General features: G+C 62.8%; 2 protein-coding genes across 12 annotated transcripts in view; one reads left to right on the forward strand and one right to left on the reverse strand.

Annotated features, from left to right (window-relative positions):
• Window positions 1-23,075, forward strand: part of B3GNTL1 (UDP-GlcNAc:betaGal beta-1,3-N-acetylglucosaminyltransferase like 1) — a 97,496-nt gene that overhangs the window by 56,770 nt on the left and 17,651 nt on the right. Inside the window, exons 4-9 of one of the 8 annotated variants that reach the window (XR_009400380.1) lie at window positions 74-209; window positions 316-384; window positions 721-795; window positions 2,226-2,328; window positions 5,229-5,563; window positions 5,646-5,836. Coding sequence is in view for 3 of the 8 variants with exons in the window: in XM_059379948.1 (XP_059235931.1) it covers window positions 74-209; window positions 316-384; window positions 721-795; window positions 2,226-2,306 (361 nt within the window). In the remaining 5 variants the exon portion in view is untranslated. Of the gene's footprint in view, window positions 1-73; window positions 210-315; window positions 385-720; window positions 796-1,547; window positions 2,025-2,225; window positions 2,329-3,141; window positions 3,433-5,228; window positions 5,564-5,645; window positions 5,837-5,962; window positions 6,052-8,645; window positions 9,650-23,075 lie in introns of those variants that run through there. The other 7 variants (XR_009400377.1, XR_009400376.1, XR_009400379.1 and 4 more) reach the window with 7 other exon arrangements.
• The window catches only part of TBCD (tubulin folding cofactor D), a 163,667-nt gene continuing 140,598 nt past the window's right edge, over window positions 7-23,075 (reverse strand). For 2 of the 4 annotated variants that reach the window (XM_059379944.1, XM_059379942.1), the window contains 11 exons: window positions 22,835-22,975; window positions 19,755-19,838; window positions 19,329-19,487; window positions 19,117-19,255; window positions 17,009-17,130; window positions 15,047-15,124; window positions 10,851-10,940; window positions 10,488-10,575; window positions 9,656-9,765; window positions 7,896-7,980; window positions 865-1,390 (listed from right to left, as the gene is read on the reverse strand). In XM_059379944.1, the coding sequence (XP_059235927.1) occupies window positions 1,214-1,390; window positions 7,896-7,980; window positions 9,656-9,765; window positions 10,488-10,575; window positions 10,851-10,940; window positions 15,047-15,124; window positions 17,009-17,130; window positions 19,117-19,255; window positions 19,329-19,487; window positions 19,755-19,838; window positions 22,835-22,975 (1,273 nt within the window). In that variant the 3' untranslated portion in view covers window positions 865-1,213. Of the gene's footprint in view, window positions 146-864; window positions 1,391-5,940; window positions 6,125-7,895; window positions 7,981-9,655; window positions 9,766-10,487; window positions 10,576-10,850; window positions 10,941-15,046; window positions 15,125-17,008; window positions 17,131-19,116; window positions 19,256-19,328; window positions 19,488-19,754; window positions 19,839-22,834; window positions 22,976-23,075 lie in introns of those variants that run through there. The other 2 variants (XM_059379943.1, XM_059379945.1) reach the window with 2 other exon arrangements.

The raw sequence follows: 23,075 nt of genomic DNA on the forward strand, positions 1-23,075 counted from the left end.
GGGGGGGGGGGGGGGTCTGGGAGCGGCTCGGGGCCCTCGCGCGTCTGCTTCACCGGCCCCGTTTCCCCGCCAGGACCACCATCTGGACCCACCGTGTCCGCTTCCTGGAAGAACGGGTCCTGCCGCGCTGGGCAGCTTTCACCATCTGGAACGCAGGCAGGCAGGGCCGCCGGCTCTACCGCAGCCTGACGGCTGAGGCACGACGCAAGGTGGCCGCCAACCCCGCCCCCCTCCCCCCCGCCCAGCAGCTCGGTCCCCGTGGACCCCCGGCCCCGTCTCCCGTCCCTGAGGCTGGTGTCCTGTGCGCCCCCCCAGGTGGTTGCCTTCTGTGACGTGGACGAGAACAAGATCAGGAAAGGCTTCTACTGCCACGAGGACTCTCAGGTGTGTGGGCCCCCCGCCCCGGGAAGGACGGCCTCCTCCCACATGGGCTGTCCTCACCACCCCAGCCCCGACCTGGGGTATGTGGAGCAGCCGTTGCCCAGAGCCTTCCTCCTTGGGGAAGGCCACCAGGCCCAGCAGCGGTGGCCCCACTGCTGGGGATCTCCGAACCCAGAATGGCCTGTGTCCCTGTCTGGCCCAGGTGTGTCTGCTGTGCACCTCGGAGCTGGGTAGGGGTGAGGGGTCAGTCCACGTGCCCTGTCTGCATGCAGGTCCAGCATGGCAGGGCGTCCTGTGGGACCAGCATGGACCCCAGCCCACAAGACCTCTTGTTCTCAGGAAAGGCCTAAGCCTCGTGTTCCAGTCCTGCATTTCCGAGCTGCCCGGCCCCCCTTCGTCATCTGTGTGAAGCTGGTAAGTGCTAACTGCTGCCACAGAGGGGCTCAGGCGATGACCGTGTGGCTGCCCAGGCCCCCAGTTGTGGGATCACGGACGTCTGACATGCAGCCAGATGTTCGTGTCCTTGGTTTGGGCCACCTGTGTTGAGCTGTGGGCTATTAGGGGAGGTGGCCATCGCCGCTCTGAGGAGGCCGCCCAGGGTGCCAGAAGAGGCTGCCACGGTGCCCTCACGAAATGGGCTGCATTTCTGGAAAAGCAGCATTTTGGGGGGAACTTGCTAAGTGCCAGACTCGAGGCCCATTCCAGGGGCTCCTCAGAGGCTCTGGCCGAGACGAGGGTCTGTGGCGGGTAGAAGCGTGGCTGAGAAGCACCTCTGACCGAGCACTGTGGTCCCCGTCTCCAGGGCCGTCCTAAGACTTTACCTCCCTTGAGGTCACAGGTGCAGGGGACGGGCTGCTCTCGGCCCCCCTGGGGACCACGGTCTCCTTGCCCAAGTCGGGCTGGCCCATGTGGCTGGGTGACCGCATTCACTCACTCCCGGGTACATCCGTCGTCCACGGGCCCTGGTCATTTCCGGCCTGGCAACAAGGTAGGCGGAGCCGTGACAGTCCTGTGAGGGCGGAGCAGATGGTCAGGGTCCCCGAAGGTGCCCTTTGTGCACGCACCTTCCTGAGGCCAGACCAGGGCTCGGTCGGGAGGTGCCCTCGGCCCTAGCCTTGCTGATTTCTGGCTGTGCACACTCCCATGTGAGACTTGCCTTTTTACAGATTCTTCCAGGAAAAGCTATTTCCTTCTGAACAATTTATTTGAGAGAAAGAGCGTGCACAAGTAGGCAGAGTGGCAGGCAGAGGGAGAAGCAGACGCCCCGTCCGGCCGGGCGCCCAACGTGGGAACCGGGATCATGACCTGAGTGTGTCCCTGTGCAGCCTTCTCTGTGTGGCGTGTCCCCATGTGGCCCATGGAGAGTGTCCCCATATGGTCGTTCCTGTGCCCTGCGTCCCCGTGCTCTCCCCTGTGCAGGGGCGGAGCCAAGGGAGGGGCAGGAAGGCATCCGTTGAGCTCTCCTCAAGCCCGGGTTCAGGCCCCTCAGAAAGAAGCCGGAGTGTCCCGGGAGCCCTGGACAAGGCACAGAGGAAAGCCCGTGTGCCCCAGAAACGGGGGAAGGAGCCCTGCCGGCCCTTTCCTGCCCTTGGTCCCTGTGTCCGCTGCCTTCTGCCGCGAGGGACCCAAGTTCCAGCTGGGAGGTGTGTAGGCCTCAGGGGACGCCCCCACCTCCTTCCCACTGGTGACCAGCAGGACACCGTGGTCAGCTTTTCATGACGTCGTGGCCCACCTGGGGTAGCCACAGGCGACTCTGCCCCGGGCCCCCTTGGGAGAGCCCCTGGGGGTCCCAGGGCAGGCTGGGAGAGGCCCGGACCAAGCCAGACATGCTGTCCCTCACACAGGACCTCACTGGGGGTGCGTTTGAGGACAACCTGAGGTCGCTGCACCTGCGGGAAGGCCAGGACTTCCTGCACTTCAGCTGACGGGCCCCAGCAGCCACTCCAGGTACGTGGGATTGGGGGCACGAGGGCAGGTGGTCCGCGACCCTGAGGGGGAACAGGCAAGGCAGGGCTGGCACCAAATGCACGACGGACGCTCCTCCGTGGGAGGCTGGCCCTTCCCTGCAGGCTTGTGTGTGAGCGTGTTCGGAACAAGGACGTGGTCTACACGCACCAAGGGGCAGAGTCGAGAGCCCACAGCCCGAGGGACGCGTCCCTGACTGTGTGAGCGGTGAGAGGCTCCCCTGCCCCCGGGGGCACTGACAGACATCCGTGCGGCGAGGGCGAGGACAGCTGCTGGGTGCTCTGTGCTATGGTCCCGCCATGGTGGATGTTTGCGCGTGAACCTGGGGCAAACCCAGGCACGGTTCCTGGGTCTGACTTGGTCCCACGTGTGGACATGCAGGGCGCCAACCGAGAGCAAACGCTGTGTGCTGGGAGCTCGCGGGGCAGGCCTGTGAGGATGTCGCACGAGGATGGCAGAGACTCAAGGGCCTGGAGGGGGCTGCGGGGGCCAGGGCCGGCCTCGAGGTTGGTCAGGGCCACGGCTGGCTTCGTCTGGCAGGTCCTCGGTTGCCGGAGGCGCGAGTCAGGAAAGCTGGCAGTGAGCGGCGTCCTGGCCGTCTCGCGCTGCTGGCTGCAGGGGTCACTGCCTGCTTTCCTGACTGGCCGCTGTGGGCAGAGGTCACGTTTGTGGGCCACAGTGCTGGCAGCTTGCGTCTCCCAGGCCTGGGAGTCCCACTGCTCAACCCGCCAAGGGTAAACACTATCAGCCGTGAGTGACTGTGGGTGACTGTGGGCTCCCCTTTGCCTGACCCAGGACCCAAGCAACAAGGCCACAGGTATGCTGTGCCCTGAGTGACCCGTGCCAGACCCAGGGGTGGCCCTGCCGGCAGGAGCCCCGGGTGAGGGCTCGCACCAGCAGGCAAGGCTCCCGAGTGGGCTCGTGGTGGGGCGCGTGGGCGTCAGAATGAGAAGCAGGGTCTGCGCGCAAGCGTGAGGCGCAGGGGGAGCGGCTCCGAGCAGGAGAACCAGGCGTCCCGCTCGGCGCTTGGCTCTTCTAGAGACACATTTATGTTAACGCTGAACACCCCTGGCCCCTCTTGTCCACTTCCAGACCCTGCCCATGTGTACCTGCCGCTTGCTCACTGTCCCCAGCGCGCGGAAGTGCCCCGCGGGGACAGCCCCCCCGCCCACCCTTCCTTCACCAGAGCAAGGGCTCCGAGTGGGGCGAATGCACTCCCACAGATCCGCAGCATCTGGAGGTAGTTTGCTCCGCGAGTGGGAAGGGGGTTGCGCCTGGCATCGGGGTTGTTGCCAAGGACTGATTCAGCCCAGGGCGCCTGAGCAGTCGGTGAGTGTCCGACTCTTGGCTTCAGCTCTGGCCGTGACCTCTGGGTGGGGAGATCGAGCCCCATGTCGGGCTCTGCCTGGAGTCTGACCCCCCCCTCCAAAGAACCCCGGAATTGCTCAGCCCCAAGGCTCAACCCCTAGCTGTGCATTCGAGGCTTGTGTCACCTGGAGGTGAGGGTTTCCCCGCGTCCACGGCTCTGCCCAGCGGCCGCCCCTCTCCCTTGCTCCGTGCCAGGCCCTGTGGTTGGGGGGTGGGCAGGGTGGTGGTAGCCGCGCGGGTCTGCGGCTCCGGTATCTGGGGACAAGCCCCCACGAGACCCCTGTACACACTGGGCCAATTCTTTCTGAGGCCTCTTTTCTGGGTAATTTCTTCAGCTTGTGTCTAGTTGGTTGTTCAGATCTATCCAGGGAGCTTTTCCCTGATAATTCTCCTCGGGGTAGTTTCTAACTCTTTCAAAAACAAATGTTCTGTGGCTGATATTACCAACATCGCAGTTTTGGGGTCTGGCTAGTGATTCCCCATTTGTCTATTTTGTGACATTTCTGGAACAGGAGTTTGGGTTCTTTCCAGCCTCTCCGTACAGATGAACCCGCACTCTTCCGGGGAGAGTCTGTCGGCCGCTTCTGCCCACTGTCTGGGGGCACAACTGGCGGGGCGGGGGGGCGGGCACGTGATCGTATGTTCCAGGTCAGCTGGAAGAACTGCCCCTCCCTCCAAGGGAACCTCCGGGAGACTCCGCTCCCCACCCAGCTGCAGGGGGAGGTGGTGACAGGATGCTGTCCCCTCGCTGGGGTCGTCTCTGCTACGGGTGCGGGCGCAGCCTCCCAGGGTCCCAGCTGCACATGGGCCTTACGTCCTAACCCCCATGCTGCCCCGAGACGAGAGCTCCCCACGCGCCTCAGTTCAGCACATGCAGGCGCTCGGGATCACGGGGAGGCTCGGTTCCATCTAGAGCATGGCCATGTGTGTCCCAGGCACCCTGGCTTCTTGCTGCTCCTCAGACTCACCAAGCTTGTCCCTTTCTGGGGCCACAAGGTGCTCTTCTGGGTCTGGGGCCGGCCTGCTGCACAGCCCCACATGGCGGTGCCCCACGCTGCGTGTCACCCAGGCACCGGGTGTGCTCACAGGACGGTCCGCGTCTGCTCCTGGCCACACTCTGGCTACTTCTGCAGCCAAGATCCAGACGCCACGGGTCCTGTCTCCCCACCCATCATCCTCTGGGGCCTGGCATGGGACCTCCGCCGGCCGCGGGGTCTGGCTGGTCTTCCATCTAAAATGGAGACCTCGGGCCGCCTAGGTGGCTCGGTGGGTTAAAGCCTCTGCCTTCCGCTCAGGTCATGATCTCAGGGTCCTGGGATTGAGTCCCGCCTCTGGCTCTCCGCTCGACAGGGAGCCTGCTTCCCTCTCTCTCTGCCTACTTGTGATCTCTGTCAAATGGGTAAATTAAATCTTTTAAAAAAAAAAATGAAAAGGAGACCTCCCTCCTCGTTTCTGGGAGGGAGGTATGTTTTAAGGCTTCGATCCACAAAGCAACACCAGAGTTTCTCCTGCAGGGGTGTGATCAGGTGCAGCCAGGGAAGGTAAGCGCTCCCCCAAGTCAGCGACTGAGCCCGGCGGGAAAACTACTCCCCACGACGGAAGCAGCACCCACGCCCGCCTCAACCTACCAGGTCCCAAGGCCCCATTGCCACACACGCCCACGAGGGCAGCTCAATCCACCCTTGGTTCGTGGCCCCGAGCTCGGCACAGCCCTCGCCTCGGACGCTGAATTCTCTCAGCACCTGCGACACCACATCCAAGCTTCGAGCCGGGAGACAGCAGACAAGGCGCGGCCATGCGGGCCCTGAGGTGGTGAACTTCCGTGCACGGCAGCCTCGCTAGCCTTCAGGTTAGGTCCACTCTGGGCAGCTGAAAAGAGGCTTTTTTTTTTTTTTGGGAAATCAGCTGTGGAACCTCCCGCGTGTCCCCAGGGCAGCCGGCACCAGGCAAGAACAGCTGCCCGGCGGGGGTCCGCCACGGCAGGTGCCGGTGCAGCCACTCCCCACCTGCCGTCGGGTCCCCACCACGAGCCGCTCCTGTGAGGTCTCAGGCAGGATTCTTTGGTTGCACAAAACTGTTAGGGGTTGGGACCCCGTGTGACGCCCACATGCGCTGGGCACGGCAGGGGGTGTGGGGGGCAGAGGAGGGGAGGCAGCGCCGGGGCTTCCCCTGGCCCCCCTGGGCCTGGTCGCCGGCCCCCATCGGTGTCAGACAGAGACACGAGACTGCTCAGCACATGGTTTTATAGACAGGCTTCCCGCGGACGTGAAGCCAAAAGCACCGACACCCCAGGACCCGCATGAGGAAAAGCCATCGTCGTGGTGATGAACCCCAGGTCCCTCGGCGCCACGTCCAGTCATCGGGCTCCTTCTCCCTGCTGGCCGGTCAGGGAGCCTCAGCGGGGGCCAGGCTGTGGGGGACACAGCACAGGGTCAGGCCGTCAGTGGCGATCCCTCACCCGGGCCCCGCGGCCAACGACCAGTGTAGCAGCCGGGAGTCCCCGGGACTCGGTCCCCACCCTCACGCACCCATGTGTCGGGGCTTCCTGACGGCAGCGGGCACCGCGCATTCGCTTGGAGAGCCACAGCCGCCCACGGGCCCGACGGGCGGGCACAGCCACCGCCCAGAAGGAACAGCCTGACTGCGGGTGCCCAGAGGAGGAAGATACTTAAGAGCGGACACGGGGAGGGGAGAGGCCACTGGGAGAACCAGAGGCAGAATAAACCCGCCTGAGTCCACGCGCAGACGGGACGCATGAGGTCAGACCGGAAACACAGAGGGCGGGAGGAGCCCGACAGACCTGAAGCACACGTTAAATGCTCCAGGAACTCAGGTGAGATCCAGACAGACCAGACCTGGTCGCGGCCTGTAAGTGTCCCACTTAAACGGAAGAAAACAGGAAGAAGGGGTCCAGGACAGCAGAAATCCCGAGCGGCTGTGCTCCCAGGGGATGGAGCAGACGTGAGGGCGCGGCACCTTCTTACAAAGAGCATCTCTAGGTGGCGGTCAGGACATCAGGACGGTGGCCCAGACCAAAGTCCACAGGCACCCCGGGCCACTGCCTGCAATGCCACACAACCCCGAGAAGACGGGCGGGGGCGGCTGCAGCTTCTCCGCCTCTCGGAGAACGGAGCCCCCGCCCCCGACGCAGAGATGTACAGACACAGACTCTGCCCAGAGCCGAGGCCCAGCGCCCAGCGGAGCGCACGATGCTGGACGTGGGCGTGAGCTGGCAGGGGGGCGAGAGTCTGGGGTGCCTCCTCAGAGAACCCTCCAGTAGCCCGCGGTTCACCGGTCATGAAGCTGGAACCAGGGCTGGGGTCTGCCCGGACAACCGCAGTTGGCCCCGCCTCCTGCCAGCAGGACGCCAGGCTCACAGCCGGGGGTCCTCTGTCCAAGTGCACCCAACCCCCGTGCCCGGAGGGGGACAGTGCAGGGCGCCCCGGGCCGGGCCATGACGAAGCTCTGGAGGCTGCAGCAGTGCCCGCGCTCCTGCCAGACGAACACGGACCCCCCACCCCCGGAGCCAGGTGCTTGTCCCCCGAGGCACGGAGCTGGACCGCACTCATGTCTGGATGGACGTTCTCACTCAGGGAAAGCTCGAAAGCAGTCGTGGACGAGACGCACGGCCAGGGGGATACGGCCAGCAAGGCAGGACCAGGAACCAGCTCCGGGTCTGGCCGTCCCAGCACGTGCCGCTGTGTGAGCGCCTGTGGAACCCACAGCCCGGGTCCACCCCACTCCCTCGCGAACACTCCTGACAACCCCGCAGGACCCGGACGGTCAGCTTGGGGCCCTGCCATCTCCGAAATCCACAGCCGCCGATGCCATGGAAGATGGACACCTCAAGGGGCAGCCCCAGATACTCCAGGGGTGACAGAGTCCCCAGAGAGGCAGTGATGGTGGAAACCAGACAGCGGCACCAAGGACCTCATGCAAGAGGCATGAGCTTGAGGACTGGCAGCGCAGAACGGCCACCCACCAGGCAGATGGCCGGTCCTGATACGCGCCTAGTGGGGACAAGGCACACAGGAGGCTGCAACAAGAAGCCGGCGAAGCACGAGGGACAGGCCGGGGGGAAACACACCAGTCCGTAAACCCGACCGGTCTAGACTCGAGCTCAGGACGGAGGCTCAGGAGCCGCACTCAGATCTCACATGGGAAGGGCCCCTGGGTCTCACCTTGGGGACCAGTTGAGGTCTGGGCACGCCGAGGAGGTCACACAGGCGGTTCCGCTGGCCTCTAACGAGTGGGAGCTCCGCATCCCTGGGGAAGAGCAGGCAAGAGCAGCTTCAGCAGCGGGGACGGTCGGCTCGCGGGAGGCCTGTCACAAGCTACGGACGCGGGGTGCGCAGAACCCCACCATCTCAGCCGGGGAGACCGGGGCAGACGGCACCAGGCAAGCCCCTGCTCCTGGCACCCTTCTGGGGAAACTGGGGAGGCGCGGCCCCAGACTGGCCAGAAATGCGGACCCTCAGAAAGGTGGGGTAGGTGGGTTTTCAGAGTTTTACTTGACTTCGAAAGCTTTGTATCACTTTCATTAAAAGCAGAGATGATTCTCTTTTTGAGAATCAAAAAATGAACTGTGAATTGCTCTGGAGTTTCCTTCAGCAGAAAGGGCCCAGGCTGTGCAGGGAGAGCCCCGTGCGCCCCCCAGGGAGAGGGCAGCAGGCTGCAGCCGCGATCTGTGCCACAGGGTCCCTGTGTGTTCGTGCCGTGGACCGCGTGGGGGCACCGCGCAGGGAGAGCCATGGCTCCGTCCACAGGCGCTGAAGTGGGCGGGTCCTGGGGGACGGGACCCCAGCTGCTCGGGCACCCACGTCTTCCGGAGTGTTCAAAGACATTCACTCAATTCCCTCATCCCCGAGGTCAGTGTCTCCCCGAGAACCTCGAGGAACCCCCGAAACCAAGGGCCCTTCTCTGTCCTTCAGCCCCCACAGGGGAGACGCCCATCAGCACATCCTGTGTGTCCGCGCCTGCCGACGCAAGTGTGCAGACCCCGACCGAGCCCAGGCCCCAGCAGCACAAGGCCCTCCTGGGGCCACCGCTGGACCGCTCCATGGTGGGTGAGGAGGGGAGGGGCCGCCTTGCAGGGGTGCACACGGGAGCGAGCACAGTCCTAGACTGTGGCGGGTCCCCCCACGTGCTGCTGGGACTTGGTAGCCAGCACGCCCCATTGAACCTGCACCCCTGGGCTGTATCCTTCTGCTCTCCATGCTGCGCACGTGCCCTCCAGCCCCGTCCCCACGCCCCACACGTCCTCACCCCTGCCACCCCAGTGCATCGGGTCAGAGAGCCGACACCCCGCAGGACACTGCACCAGAGACAAGTCCGGGGCCCAGCTCTGCGCTGAGGGACCCAGGAGAAGCCAGTGGCCCCGGGGGCCCCAGAAAGAAGCGGCTCTCGGGGACACCTACTCCGCCATTTCGGAGGTTTGAACACATCGCTAGGGCTTTCCCACACGGCCGAGCAAAGGCCCACAGGCCCCCTCAGGAGAGGCACCCACGTCAGGCCCTCCACACCCTCCTGCCCCCTTGGAGGCCCCGGCCAGCCCGCGAGCGCGAACCCAGTGAGCACGCCACCCCGTGCTGCTCCCTTCTCGGCATTCCCGACACGACCCCGTCCGCACCGAAAGCCTGCGAGGCAACTGCTCAGCGAGAGCAGCCCCCAGAGAGACAGACTGTTAGTGCTCAGAACCGCCCACCTTGGCGCTCAGAGCGCCCTCCCACAGCAGGAGGCGCTCCCTCCCCTCCCTGTGTCCAGGGGGCCAGCCCAGTCCCTCGGGTGTCAGTGGGGACCTGCAGGCAGACACACAGGCATCAAGGGCTGGGACCCTTGCACTTCCTGTCCCTCAGGGACAGACAAGGAGGTTGTGGATGTCCCCGCTCACGGAGAAGCCGCCCCTTCCGGGCGGGACGCTGGGAAGGGGCCTTGCACTCACCAGGCCGTGGTGCCCAGCACAGTCATGACCTCATCAAGGACATCCTCAGCCACGATGTCACTGTAGGTGAGCAGCATCTCGTACACCTGGCTAGCCGTGGTCTTCCGGATCTGCGCGGGACAGAACGTGTCACCAGGGGGGAAAGGCCCATTAGAACCCAAGCAGAGTGACAGGACCCTGCCCAGGAAGCAGGGTCATGGGGTCGGGCACGATCCCGGGTCCGAACGGAACCTAACACCATGCAGGTTATTAGAAGTGAGGAGGTGACCTGGGATCCTGCCTCAGGAGACCCTGGCCACAGCTGGGTAGGGAGCCCCGCAGGCTGTGGGGCAGGCCGCCCCGTTTCCTCTGCTGCCCCATGGCAGCCTCCCCTTCAGAGAGAAGCCAGGCCACCTTGCTCTGACCGAAATGCCTTGTGGAAAACCTGCCCCTCGCCAGGGAAACGGCCTTACCTGCTTCCTTCCCCAGCTGCCCACTGAAAACACCGCTCAAGGGGCCAGTGGTCTCAGGCCCACCCCAGGGTAACTCCTCAGCAGGCTGGGCAGCCTGAGAACCTGCATTTCTGATGGGGGTGCTGCTGCAGCCGGGTCCAGGGACCCCATTTGGAGAACCAATGGGTTCGGTATAAATGTCACTTGTACCTTTTAGGAAGATGGCTCATTTGGATTATTTGAAGAGTGTGTTTTTAGCCAGTGGAAAATGGAATTGGCAGGATACCTGACCTCTGGGGGGGGTGTCCAAACGAGGGTGCTGGTCAGGTGCGGGCCCCCACGCAAACCCGGCAGGGGTCAGGGCCCCAGGCGCCACCCCGGGAGCAGCCGCGAGCACTCACCACGGGGAACGGGTGGCAGAGCAGCAGGCACAGCTGCAGGAGGGCCTTCTTCCTCACACCGCCCGGGAACTGCACCATCCCACAGAACCTGGGGGGCGACAGGCTTCAGCGTCCACGGCAACAACACATCTGAGCCCCGGGGTCGGCCGAACTGGGTCCGCTTCTGGAAAACCTGCCTCATGGGAGGACTCCCCGAAGCAAGGCCCAGCCCCCCCGGGAGGCCGTCCGCACCACCCCCCGCAATGGACCCAGAATGTTCCCCATGGACGTCAGGGCTCCAGCCCCAGACACTGAGGTTGACTCAGCCCCTCCCGCCTGCCTGGCCCTTCGTTTTACGGCCACAGCGAGCATCCTGGCACTTACACGGCGACGCTCGACCGCAGTTTCTGCACGTCCTTGGACTTCCTGACCTCCTCCTTACAAAGCGCGAGCAGCTTCACACCGAAGGGGTGGCTAGAGGGAAAGCACAGGATGCAGGAGACGAGCTTTCTGGGAGCACGAGCCGCCCGGAAACGCTGCGCCGTCGAGGGACGGCGCTGCCCCGGATGAGCAGAGGGCCATGTCCCCCGGGGTGCCACACAGCTACATGAACTGGCTCCTTTGCCCGGGCCTGCTGCGGGCACACGCCTCCCCAACAGGAGGGGACCCAGAGAAGCCGTCCCCGGCAGGTGCCAACGAGTGCGGGCTCAGCCCGGGAGCAAAGGAAGGGACGACCGACGTGGAACCGGGCCCAGCTCCCGGGTCCAAGAGGAACGGAGAGTGGCCGGAGCACAGACGCATGGCCTCGTCCACTCTGCACAGCTGAGGACAACCTGGAGCCCAGCCGGCAAGGGTCCCTACAACACAGACCTGCTCCTCCTCCCCCGGCGCTGCTGCCAGAGTTCCACCACCCTGCGTCCTCTTCCTGGTCCCCAGGGAAGGCAGCTCTCGGTCTCTCTTCACCAGCCGGTACCCCCGCCCGCCTCCTCCACGTCCTTGTCACCCAGAGCCATCAGCTGCACCTCCAGCCCCTCCCCTCTGCAGGCTTCTCCCACAACTCACGGAAACACTTGTGAGGACCAAGTGACCACCGTGTGTCCCCCACCTACGTGACCATGTGGCTCACAGCACCGACGACCCTGTTTGACCTGCTCTTCCAGCTCCTCCCACTTCCCGGTGGCTCTGCTGCCCCCTCCGCTCCCTGTCCTCCTAACAACGGGACACCCCCAGCTCCACTGGGGCCCTTCTTGGTCTACACTGGCCCCCCTGCTGACCTCACGGGCTCATACACCACCCACCCTCTGAGGGCTTTCCACCGGGTTCCAGGCTTGAAGATCCACCTCCTGTGGAGCGAATGAGCATCGTGGACCCAACATTAATGCCACAGACTGAATGAGCCCCCAGATTCGCATGGTGAAGCCCGGATCCCCCTCATGAAGGTACTACCAGTAGGGCCTCAGAGGCAATAGGCCATGAGCCTGAGTCCCCACGATGGCATGAGTGCCATCACGAGAAGAGACACGGAGATGACTTTCCGCCCGTCCGGTGCCCTGGCCCCAGCCCCGGCCCTCCTGCCTTCCGAACCGTGCGGACTGTTTCTGCCGTGTAAGCTGCTCTGTGGTGCTTCTCTCGGAACCTGAGCTGGAGAGCATCTGGCCCACCCCTGAAGCACCGGCCTCCGACCCGGAGACAACCCCGCCCTGGCTGCAGCCTGCTCCCCCACACCCACCTCCGGGCCTCTAGCAGGTCTGCCGGCTCCCTGTACCGAGAACCCACACACCCAGTCTCTGCTGCCACTTCTCCCTGCCGGGACCCCGAGGCCCTTCTCCAGGCAGCGGGTGGAAGGCCCGCTGCCTCCACAGAGCTGAGGCTGCGCCTGGAGGTGCCTCAGAACGAGGGTGTACCGACGGCCGGAGGGCCCGAGCGTGCTGTCCCTAGCCCACAGCCGCAACGAGACCCAAAACCTGGTTCCGATAAACACAAGCACCCGCCAGACTGGGAAGATCGCCCAGGGGGAGAGAGCACCCCTGGCAGGCAGTCCAGAGACCCGCAGGCGGACGTGGGCCGGGAGGCTCCAGATGGCTCCCACCTGCCGGCCGTGCCTGGGAAGGGTGAACAAAGACCCCACAGCCAAGCTCCTCTGCTGCCTCAGGTCAGCCGCATGCCCGGCTTCTCAGGTGCCGCGTCCAGACAACGGACAAGCAGACATATGAGAAAGCCCACCCTGTGGGCTGCAGAAACAAGACACCCACGTGAGCACGGAGACCAGACACGCGGGAAGACCACAGCCCTGGATCCCGGAGGGCGGAAGGCCAGCGGGCTGCAAGACAGACCAAATAAAAAGCTGCATCTGGAAGCACACAAAACCCGAAACTGAGAACCCCACCCGTGAGTCTGGCTGGGGGTCAGGACTGCGCTAGGAGAGGTTGGCAGGCAGAGGCCCCGGGAAAACCTGGAATGCAGCACAGCCTCAGGGCAGGGCCATGTTCAGGGGGAGGGGGGTGGCAAGAATTTTCTAGAACAAATGAAAATAAAGCCACATCTTCAAGTTTAACGAATTCCTGGTCAAATAGTGGAGTATATAATTGACAGCTAGACCTGTCTGAGTGGTAGAAATGTTGAGATTTCCCAAAGAGAAAATCTTCAAAAGAGGAGAAAATCCAGACTGTACAAGACTCCAGACTTACAGGCAACGTCTCAAAAGGAACAGAAGTCAGAAAAAGAAAGATGTTTAGGTCCCAAAATACAACGTCTGCCTACAATTCTACACCCTCTGAAGGTAACCTGCAAACAAGACCCGAAAGCGCTCGCTGGCAGCGGATGTCACTGGCCGAACCTCAGAAGGACGTGTCTGAGCCAGAGAAGCAGGACCCAGCCTCACACGGGAGCCCGGGCGGTGGGCCAGGAAGCAGACAGCAAACACGTGGACGACGTAAGCACCAACGGCACAAAGCTACAGTGTGCGAACACGGACATGTGACACAACCCAGATGGCGAGCTCACACGAATGAAACACGTTAACACCCTTGGTTTTGCCCAGGAAGACGGCAAAACACAGAAAATTATGCTCTGACAGGGTGGCCACTGAAAGAACAGGAAGGGCTGGAAAGTTCTGCTGGAATGACAAACACCCTTTCACTGATCAGACAGGAGGGCAGGAGGAAGGGGCTGCACAGCAGGGCCGGCGGGAGGCGCACGCAGACGCAGGTCTCAGATGACCGCATCGGTTACATGTCGGAGGCGGTCAGATTGGGCTTCACCGGCTCGTCAGAGATGCAGCAGGACGGCAGCGCGGGAAAGCACCCGGGGCCGAGAACAGAGCAGGGCCAGAGGGGTACAAGTTCAAAGTCCCAAGAAGCTGCTGCCGCCGGGCCAGCACACAAGCCAACAGTAGCGATGAAGTGGGTCGTGGGACACTGAGACTCAGCCCTGACCCCGCACGGACCAAAGCAGGGAGTGACAAAGCTACAGAGAAATAAAGCTGTTTATGGCCACAAACTGTGTCCTGTCGTCTTATTTTGAAATTTTCAAACCAGGAAAATACATGTTCGGGTCTCCACACAACGTTTAGCAAGCCAAGTGACACCATGCCACACAGGGGTTGGCGTGTCCTGAGTGCAGGCGCTGTCCTGACCCCAGAGAATCAGGGACATGGCAGCGACGTAACAGGCACCAGACACACTAAAAACCCACCGAAATTCACAGGACAGCAGGCTGCCAAGGACAGTGACTACGGAGGCACAGGAGGCAGAGGAGATGAGCACGGAGAGACCCCGGTGTGGCAGGGCCACAGAGTGGCACATGCAGAGTGGCAGAGGGGAGCGCCACCCAGACACGGAAGAAAGGCCCCAGCCCACAGAAAGACTCCGGAGTGGGAGACGATTAACACGGGAAAACGCCAGTCTGGGCCCAGCTGGCACAGCTCTTCCCAAGTCCCTGAAACGCGCGTGGAAGGAGGCTCCAGCCCCCCACAGGGTGTAAGATGTCCAGCCCAGAGGCGAAGCCCTCAAGGTCTGGGATCCAGGGAAAGTCATCAGGCCCCTAACAAGATAAACCAGCCGCCATGAGCCCGGACGCCAGAGCTCACTGGCCAGGAGCCGCCATGGGGCTGCCGAGTGTCCCTCCACACACCCACCCTCTGTGCCCACGCCTGGCCAACACCCACAGCCCCGCTCGATCCTCCTATGAGCGTCAAAACGCTCTGCACTGCCCCTCCCAACCCTGGGCCACTGCCCATGACGCTCTGACTGCCAGGCCCCCTTTGGAGGCGTGTGCGGAGGGGGGGAATACCTCACCTGCTTGGGTCTTTGCCCAGCTGAGTGGCAGGTGCGACAGTAGGAGCCCAGCTGGAGGCACAGCCCCAGCCTCACGGGGGGGGGGGGGGGGGGGGGGGCGCGCCCCCCCCCGCGGGGGGGGGGGGGGGGGGGGGGGCGCAGCCCAGCCTCTTGCTGGCATGGACCAGCCCTGAAGGTGCTGGAGATCACCTTCTAGAGTCTCCCCTCTGCCCCTCATCACTCTGTCTCTACAAGGCGAGCTGCAAGGCCCGCCAGGCAGAGGGGGCCCCTGCGGCGCACACTTACTCCTGCTGCTTGGTGAAGAGCTCGAAGCACCCGTTGGCCAGCATCTGGTCCAGCGTCTTCAGCAGCGGCACAGACACCCTGAGGGCAGAAGGCAAACGCTGAGGCCCCAGGTGCCCCCACCCCCCGGAACCACTAAGAGGCAGACTCTCCCCAGAGTCAACAGCACCCCAACCCCAATCTGGACAAGACGGTGTGTAGAAAATGACAATCCTACTGTACAGTTCCCAGGGAAGCACAAAGGGTCAAGAAAAGCCAAACAACTAAGGGGACGAGTGAACAAGCTGGCGCCGTTTAGCTGCACTCGCAAAGCTCCAGGGAGCACAACAGCACAGACCAAGGAGCAGAAAAGCCCAGAAACGAGCTCCCATATGCACAACTGATGAAAACGGGGACTGACAACGTCGTGGAAGGGACTGCTTTCCATGCGCTGGACAGCCCCAAGCAGAAACGACACAGACATGGATCTGCCATTTGTGTCACACAAAGTAACCCAAAACAGACCTTAGGCCTAAATACAAAACCTAACACTAGAGATCTAGAAACTGTAAGGAGAAAACCTTTGTGACCCTGAGTCAGACCAAGACTCTTCGTTTGACCCAACCAACACACCCGTAAAAGCCAAGGGGAGGAGGTAGAACCCACAGACGTGCAGGCACCCGCTCCGAGTCCACCAAGGGCGTGAGGGACAGGTCACCGCCGGAAGAGGGTGCCTGCAGCCCACCGTCTGACAAAGGGTTTGCGCAGCTCATGCAAGAAATCTCAGAACTCAGCAGCAGGGGAAACCACGACCACCTAACCAAGAAATAGAAGGTCTGAACAGAACCTCATCGGGGAGGAGACCCGTGCGGGGCAGGAGGGAGGCCCCAAAGCCACGAGGACACGCCCCAGCCGTCAAGGCACAGACCTGGAGTCCGGACAGTCAAGACGCCGCAGCGGGGTACGGACAGCGCGACCGCTTCGTGAAAGAGCGCGGCAGTTTTCTGGAAGTCAGCCTGCGACTCAGCACAGGCCCAGCAGCAGAGTGGGGACACGTCCACACAAACACGTCTGCCAACGTCCCCCACAGCTCTCTAACTCCGGCCACAAACAACCCCGGCAACCATCAACAGAGGAACCACGTGTGGTCCGGCCACGAATGGAAGCCAGACACACGGCAGATTCCGCTGAAATACGCTCATAGAAAATGCCCACTGAGCCCAGGGACAGCAGATCAGTGGGAGCGGCTGCCTTGGGCTGGGGGCCGGGAGGGCTGACGGGTATGTTCAGGGTGCGGACTGTGGAGGCAGCTCCAGGGACGCTGACAGTGCGCCTCTACGGAACAGCACCCTTCGCCCACGCTCAGCGCTACCCAGGGAAAGAGAAAAGGTAACCGGCTGAGCTCTCGTCTGCTTCCCAGGATAGGACGGGCCGACGAGGGCCTGCACTCACACTGCTGTGACCAGGGCCCAGATACCCGGGACAGCTGCGAACCCAGGCCAGGAACAAGCCTCCCAGAGGACTTCGGGAAGCACCCCCAATTCCAAGGACAGGACCCATGGGTCTCCGTGCCATCTTCACGGAAAAGCAGTTTGCAAGAACAATGCAGCAAAGATGGTCAGAAAACAAGTCCTATTTCGTGCTGCAACATTGCAGTTCTGGCCTGCAGAGATCCAGACCACAGAGCAGACATGTCCCTGCACAGAGCAGAGAGCTGTCACCTTGGGAAGAGCCACTTTTATCCTGCCAGGCTCACAGCCTCAATCATCTTGACACCCAACGTGTAGCAAAGTCCTGCTCTGGCCGGCCCACGGCGCAGGCTGGCAGCAGCTCCCCACTGGTGACATGGCCGTGGGCCGCGGGCATGGTCTCGCCCGGCTGCAGTCAGGTCCTCGCCTGGACCTATCTCTCCTCCCCCTTGAAAATGCTGGTGGGTATAAGGGAGAATGTGGAGGTCTGAAAACCGTGACAAGAGCGCCCCCTCACCTGTCATTCAGAAGGTTGTCCTCAAAGACCTGCAGGAGGGTCCCCCCGAAGCCCTCCAGGGCCTGTGGGTCGTTCTGAATCCCCTTCATGTACTCAAAGAGGCTCTGCGTCGAGTACCGGACCTGCACACAGAGACACTCTGGGAACAGTGGAAAGAGAGCCGCCCCCTCGCCACCTGCCCCAGAGTCCACCTGGATGTTTCCACCCCAACATCCGCCACGGAGCAGGGGAGACAAAGCGACCCAGCATGAGGTGGGCAACGTCCCGCCACAGGGGGCACGAGCACAGAGACGCGGAATGAGCACTGGCCCAGAAGTGCTTCTCCTGGGGACACCAGCACAGACTGAGCCCTACAATGACCCTCGGTGGACCATCCCCTGGAGAAGCAGGCCAGGGGACCAGATGCTCTGACACCTTCTAGTCCAAACTCAAGCTGTAGCCCCCAAGGCGTTGCTGGGCCCACAGACCCCAACGAATGAGCAGAAGGAACTGACCCAGTGACCTAGGCAGTGACCACACGGGCTTGGGCACAGCTGGCGGTGTGCGCAGCAGGAACCCAGCAGCAGGAGCTGGCACCACACCCCTGCACTGCTGCCCACAGCCACCTGCCAGGGGCGAAGGCAGAGCCCCCAGACCAGAGTCGCCTGCCTCCGCGCCGCAGACCCAGGACGGGAGTGACCAGGAAGGAGTCAAGGAGAGGAAGCGAGCCCACGGAGACCCGCTCCCACCCGACAACACAGGAACCAGATGTCCAAGACAGGGCACGCAGGAGAGGCCCTCGGCTAACTCTTAGGAAAAACCGTGATGACAAAGACGTGTCTGGGTGAGCAGTCCGCCGAGCGTCGGCCTCTTGCTTTCGACTGAGGTCACGACCTCAGGGTCGTGAGGTCGACAGGCTCTGTGCTCGGGGGAGTCTGCTTAAGACTCTGCCTCCCTCTGCCCCTCACCCCCACTCACGCACACTCTTACAAGCAAAGGAAACACACACACACACAAACCCCAGATGAGCCTACAATGAAAAAGCAGGAGAGAGATTTCTAAACAAAGCAAACATTTGGGGATAAAAAAACAACGCGGCAGGGGCCGGGGATAAGGAGCCGACAGTACCAGCTGCGACAGAGCAGGGCCCGGCAGCGGAGTCGGAAGGCCAGGGAGGAAACACGGGGGCCTCATAAAGGGTGCGCGGGAGGAGGAGTCCCCAACGAGAATGAGGGGCAGAGAAGTTTCCAGAAGGGACGGGAACCACAAGCGCACTGACAAATGCAGACGACGAGTTCCAGCAGGTCACAGGCTGGGGCCTCAGAGGGAAGCTGCACTCTGCCAAGCGAGGGCTGAGGGGGCTCCCCACGGCCACACCAGGAGCAGCGGCCCCACCACACCGGCTCCTGCTCCGGCGACATCCGCGCCCAAGAGCACAGGCAGGTCAGTGAAAATGCGTCCACGTGGGACCATGCCGGGGAGCAGGACTCCCCCCACCAACAGCTCCAAAGCTAGGTGCACACCACACTACTTCTGGGTCCACTAAGAGCAGGGAGGAGGAAAGACTGACCGCCACGCCAGCAGGAAGGACACGAGAAAACGGAAAACCCACAACAGACCCAACTCAGCCAGCAGTGACGGCACAGGAGGAGAAAAGATGAGACAGCGGGGGTAGCAGCAGCCGGCCGGTGCCGTCCGCACGCGCCGCGGAGCCCACGCGCGCAGAGAAGCTGGTCCCACGCTCCGCCCCGCGCGGCGGCCGCTGTCCACATGGAAGCGCGCCACAACGTTCCTGCTAGTCCCGTCACCTCGGGTCTTCCAAACGCAAAATTCTGCTGCTCAGCTTCCCCTGGGGATGCCGGCCCACTCTCGGGAAAGGGAACACTGTCCTGGGGGTCCTGCCCTGGATACCCAAGGCCAGGGGAAGGGGAGACCCTTAACGCCACTTTGACCCTCAAAGCAGAGAAACACCAGCACAGCAAGGAAGCAGCCGCCCTCCCCACGTGTGCCTCTCAGCCTCTGGCCGCCGCCCGACAGTGCCTGCGCCCACTCGGACCTCCCACAGTGCCCCGCCTGGGCCAGGCGCCCCCCCAACCACCGCGGGCCGCCCAAGAGACCTCCTCACTCACCGTGGACTCGGTCAAGCCACCCACGGACACGGCGAGCCCCAGCAGGACATGGTAGCGGTAGGCCGGCAGCCCCAGGAGCCGCGTGATGCGAGGGAAGGCCTGTGATGGTGCGTTCCAGTTCACGGAGGCCACGTCGGATCTGCAGAGAGTGAGCCAACAGGCTGGGGGGGGGGCCACGCCCGCTGGGGGTCGGGGACCCCGGCCTCCCATACCTTGGGAAGAGCTTTTCTAGCTCTCCTTGGTGGGGCACGTGAGGGACGGGGGACCCGTCCGAGTGTAGCAGCGTCATGAACACGCGTGCGGCGTGTGCGCGGACGCGGTCGATCTTCTCGCTCGCCTGCTGGGCCACGCGGCACATGACCTGCTCACAGCTGCACACAGGAGCGGAGCCGTTAGCCTGCTGGAACCCAGGGCACCAGCCGAAACGGCCCCGCGACAGAGCAGCCACCCCAGCGGCCAGGAGGACGGGACGTTGCCGTGGGGGACCCGACACCGCAGAGGCCTGAGCCCCAGGTCGTGGGGGGGAGTGGGCACAGGGAGGAGCTGAAGGCAGGACGACCGGCAGGGAGCCCCGGCAGCAACAGCAGACTGGACACAGACCCCGGGCCGGCCGCCAGACCCCCACGGGAGGCACTCACACACTGGCCTCGATCAGCTCTGGCTGCTCCCGCCCCAGCAGGAGCGTCAGGTCCATCAGACCGGTCATGGCAGCCTCGCGGACCCTGCAGGGACAAGGAGGCAGTGAGCGCCCCAGGTACCATGTGACCGCGGGACCCGCCGGCCACACCCCGGGGGCTCAGACACCCTCAGCCAGGACAAGTTCGAGACTGACCGTCCCCTGAGGAGGAAACGCCCCGAACGCGGTGCGCGCCGTGAGCGAGAGCCCTTTCTCCTCTATTAGCGAGGACACACGTCTGACGCCCGCAGGCAGACGCCAGGTCCCAAGTGCACACGAACCGCGCTCACGACCCCACAACACCTCCAAAGGCAGCACGACCCAGTCTACAAAGCTATGTCCTGGCAGAGAAACTGAGGGCAGACGCGCCAGGCAGCTCACGTCTGCCACCGCCACTGTCCTTGCGCACCAGGACGTTGCTCTCTCCTCCCCCAGACTCACTCCACACTCGCTCACACCAAGAACACGAAGCTTCCACAGCATGAAAACCTGGGCGTGCAGCGTGACTGGCTGACCCAGGGTAAAAGCCCCACTTAGACTGGGGACAGAGCCAGACAGCAGGGACCACAGGCCAGGCATCGGCCCTCCCACCAACAGACAGATGCAGGCCCCGACCCACAGGAGATCAGCGGGCGAAGCACTGAGCACAGGTGTGGGGGTACTGGAGGCACTAGACAGACACGGGCCAGGGCATGGCCGCCAACCAGAGGCTGCCCAAGACCTCACGCATTTGCCTACCCGTCTGCGGGCACCAGGGCTGGGCAGGGTGCGGGCGAGGGGAGTACCTTGTGGCTCGGTGTCGGTAGGCACAACCCTCACAGGACAACCCGAGGCCACACACACCCCCTTGGGGCCTCACCAGCTCCTGACAGGGGAGAAATGGGCCAGGATGCCAGATGCCGAGCATGGCTGCTGGGAGGCCCTCGGACAGGGCTGCAGGCACAGGGGACACACGGCCCGACCCCGCAGGCCACCCGATCGATGCCTGCACCCACACTGCGGGCCGGACCTTCGTGCTCCCCGCAAGGACGTGCACGCCCGCGGACTCCGCGATTCGGAGTGTATCTAGTAAGAGCTACAGCAATGGTTTATAAGCAAACAAAAAAGAGCCAAGGGTTAAAATAGTAGGAGAGGAAGAAGCAGACAGGACTGCCACAGATCCCAGAACAAACACAGAGTCTCTAACAGCTGTGAGGGACACACTGACGGAGCACAGCAGCAAAGTAAGTAACCGGAGTCTTCCTACAGAGAGCGAGAACCTCTGCACGAGGAATGGCCGTCGCTGGGCTGCCACACGCACACCGCACACATGGGCCTTTGGGAGGGACACCGTCACCAACACCCCAGGCACAGCCCTGCCCGAGCTTCCTCCTCGCGGGGCTCGGCATCTGTGCTGCTGAGGGACCCAGGAAAAACCCACTGTCCTTTGGGCTTGGACTGGAAGGAGTTGGGACCAGGGCCCCCGAGAGCACAGGGGGACCCCATGCCCACGCAGGAGGGTGACCCACCGTGGGTGGACGGCCACCTACGTCAAGCAAGGTGATGGCCACTGGCCACTAGAAGCCATTGGCACCCTCCGGAGGAGTGAGGAACCCATCCCTACAGCAGACCTCCCGGAGCAGGATCTGCCTCAAAACCACATGTGGAAGACGACGCGCTGTCCGGGGATCACGACTGAGCCAGGCCCCACCGTCATCAGTGACAGACACAGACCATGACGGGTACAGCCCGAGCCCACGTCTCACGGCGACAGGGAAGCGCAGGGGCCATGCTGTCGTAGGACTACAGGCAGCTGTCAGGGCAGACTTTCCAAGGACTCAGGGGCACCCCTCCAGGGCCCCCCACACTCCCACCGAGGAACCCTGCTGCGTCCACAAGGACACGCCAAGGCCATCAGGGCCCCACGCAGCTGCGTCCCCAGCACCACATGGGACCGAGCAGAAGGGAAGGAAAGCAAGCCAGTGAGGGGAGGATCGTCCTGACGGAGGGAAAGCCGGGAAGGCCGGCAGACACAGAACGGGGGGGGGGAAGTCCCAGACGGGAACTGTAAGGACCAAGATGATGAAATCCGAGCTTTCTCAGGAGACCCTGACGGCCACACAGAGGTTACACAGGGAAGAGCCAGTGAGCGTGAACATGAACTAGAATGTACACAACTGGAGAGAAAAAAACTGGAAAGAAAGAAAAGAGAGTAGAACCCCAGGGCTGGTGGGCAGGGGTGGGTCCCACTGGGGGTGTGGGGAGACAGGGAGTCCAGGATGCGGTGGGCAGAGGAGATTTAAAGAAACGTGGCCAAAAACTTGCCACATGTGGAAGAACGCGTGCATTTCTTCTTTTCTTCTTTCGAGGCGTCACCTAAGGCTCAGCTTCTGTTTCCCATGTAATAAAAGAACAAGTCTGCACGGGGTCAGTGACATCTTACCCCACGCGGCCTCTCGGCACGCCCATCACAGCGTGTTCAGAACAAGAGACAGAAGGCGTAAGAGAAGCTCTCAGTTCCTCCAACAAAAGGTAACTAGGTCTGCTATGTACACTGAAATCTTGGAAAGACGACAGCGGCCGACGTAAGAACGAAGAAATGACACGCTAGCAAACCTCACACCGCGGGCACAGCCTCGTCCTGGCTCAGGCTGCAACGACTTGTCTAGGGTGTCCTCGCAAGAACAGTCAAGTCAAGTTTCTCCCAAGACTGAGATCTGGGCACCTGGTTTCCATCGGAAGGGGCCACAGAGGACTGTGCAGTGAATCCCCAGAGAAGTACCCGTTTCCTCCTCCTCCAAAGTGGCCTGACTCCCTTCTCGCCCTGAATGGCTACATCAGGGCCTTGGTTTCGTTGAACTCTCTCGGGAGAACTAGAAAGCCAGCCATGGGGGCTGGGACGAGGGAATGACAAGTTTCTGTGTTTTAGAATTTAGTATTTTTCAGAGAAGAGCGGAACGCAACCAGGAGCCAGGCCCAAGGATGCTCTGCTGTCCTGAGAACACAGGCTCAGGGCGGAGAGCACAGCTCAAGGACCAAGAGCGAGAGACCGCCTGCCCTTACCACGCGCCCACGTCCCCCCGGCTGTCGGTGGTGTAGTCGTGCAGACAGCCCAGCAGCGTGCGGTAAATCTGGGGGACGTTCTCTTCACACACAACCTCGTCTGGGGCTCCTCCTGTTCTCACGCCAACCGTCTGGCAAACCCTGAAATTATGAAAAATGCATGAAATACGGCAAGTGTCTGTGAACCCCATCTTTCCCGTCGTCTTGGCCAGACGGGACACGCCGGGACAGGCCAACGACC

Source organism: Mustela nigripes, chromosome 16, assembly GCF_022355385.1.
Source record: "Mustela nigripes isolate SB6536 chromosome 16, MUSNIG.SB6536, whole genome shotgun sequence".
NCBI classification, from domain to species: domain Eukaryota; kingdom Metazoa; phylum Chordata; class Mammalia; order Carnivora; family Mustelidae; genus Mustela; species Mustela nigripes.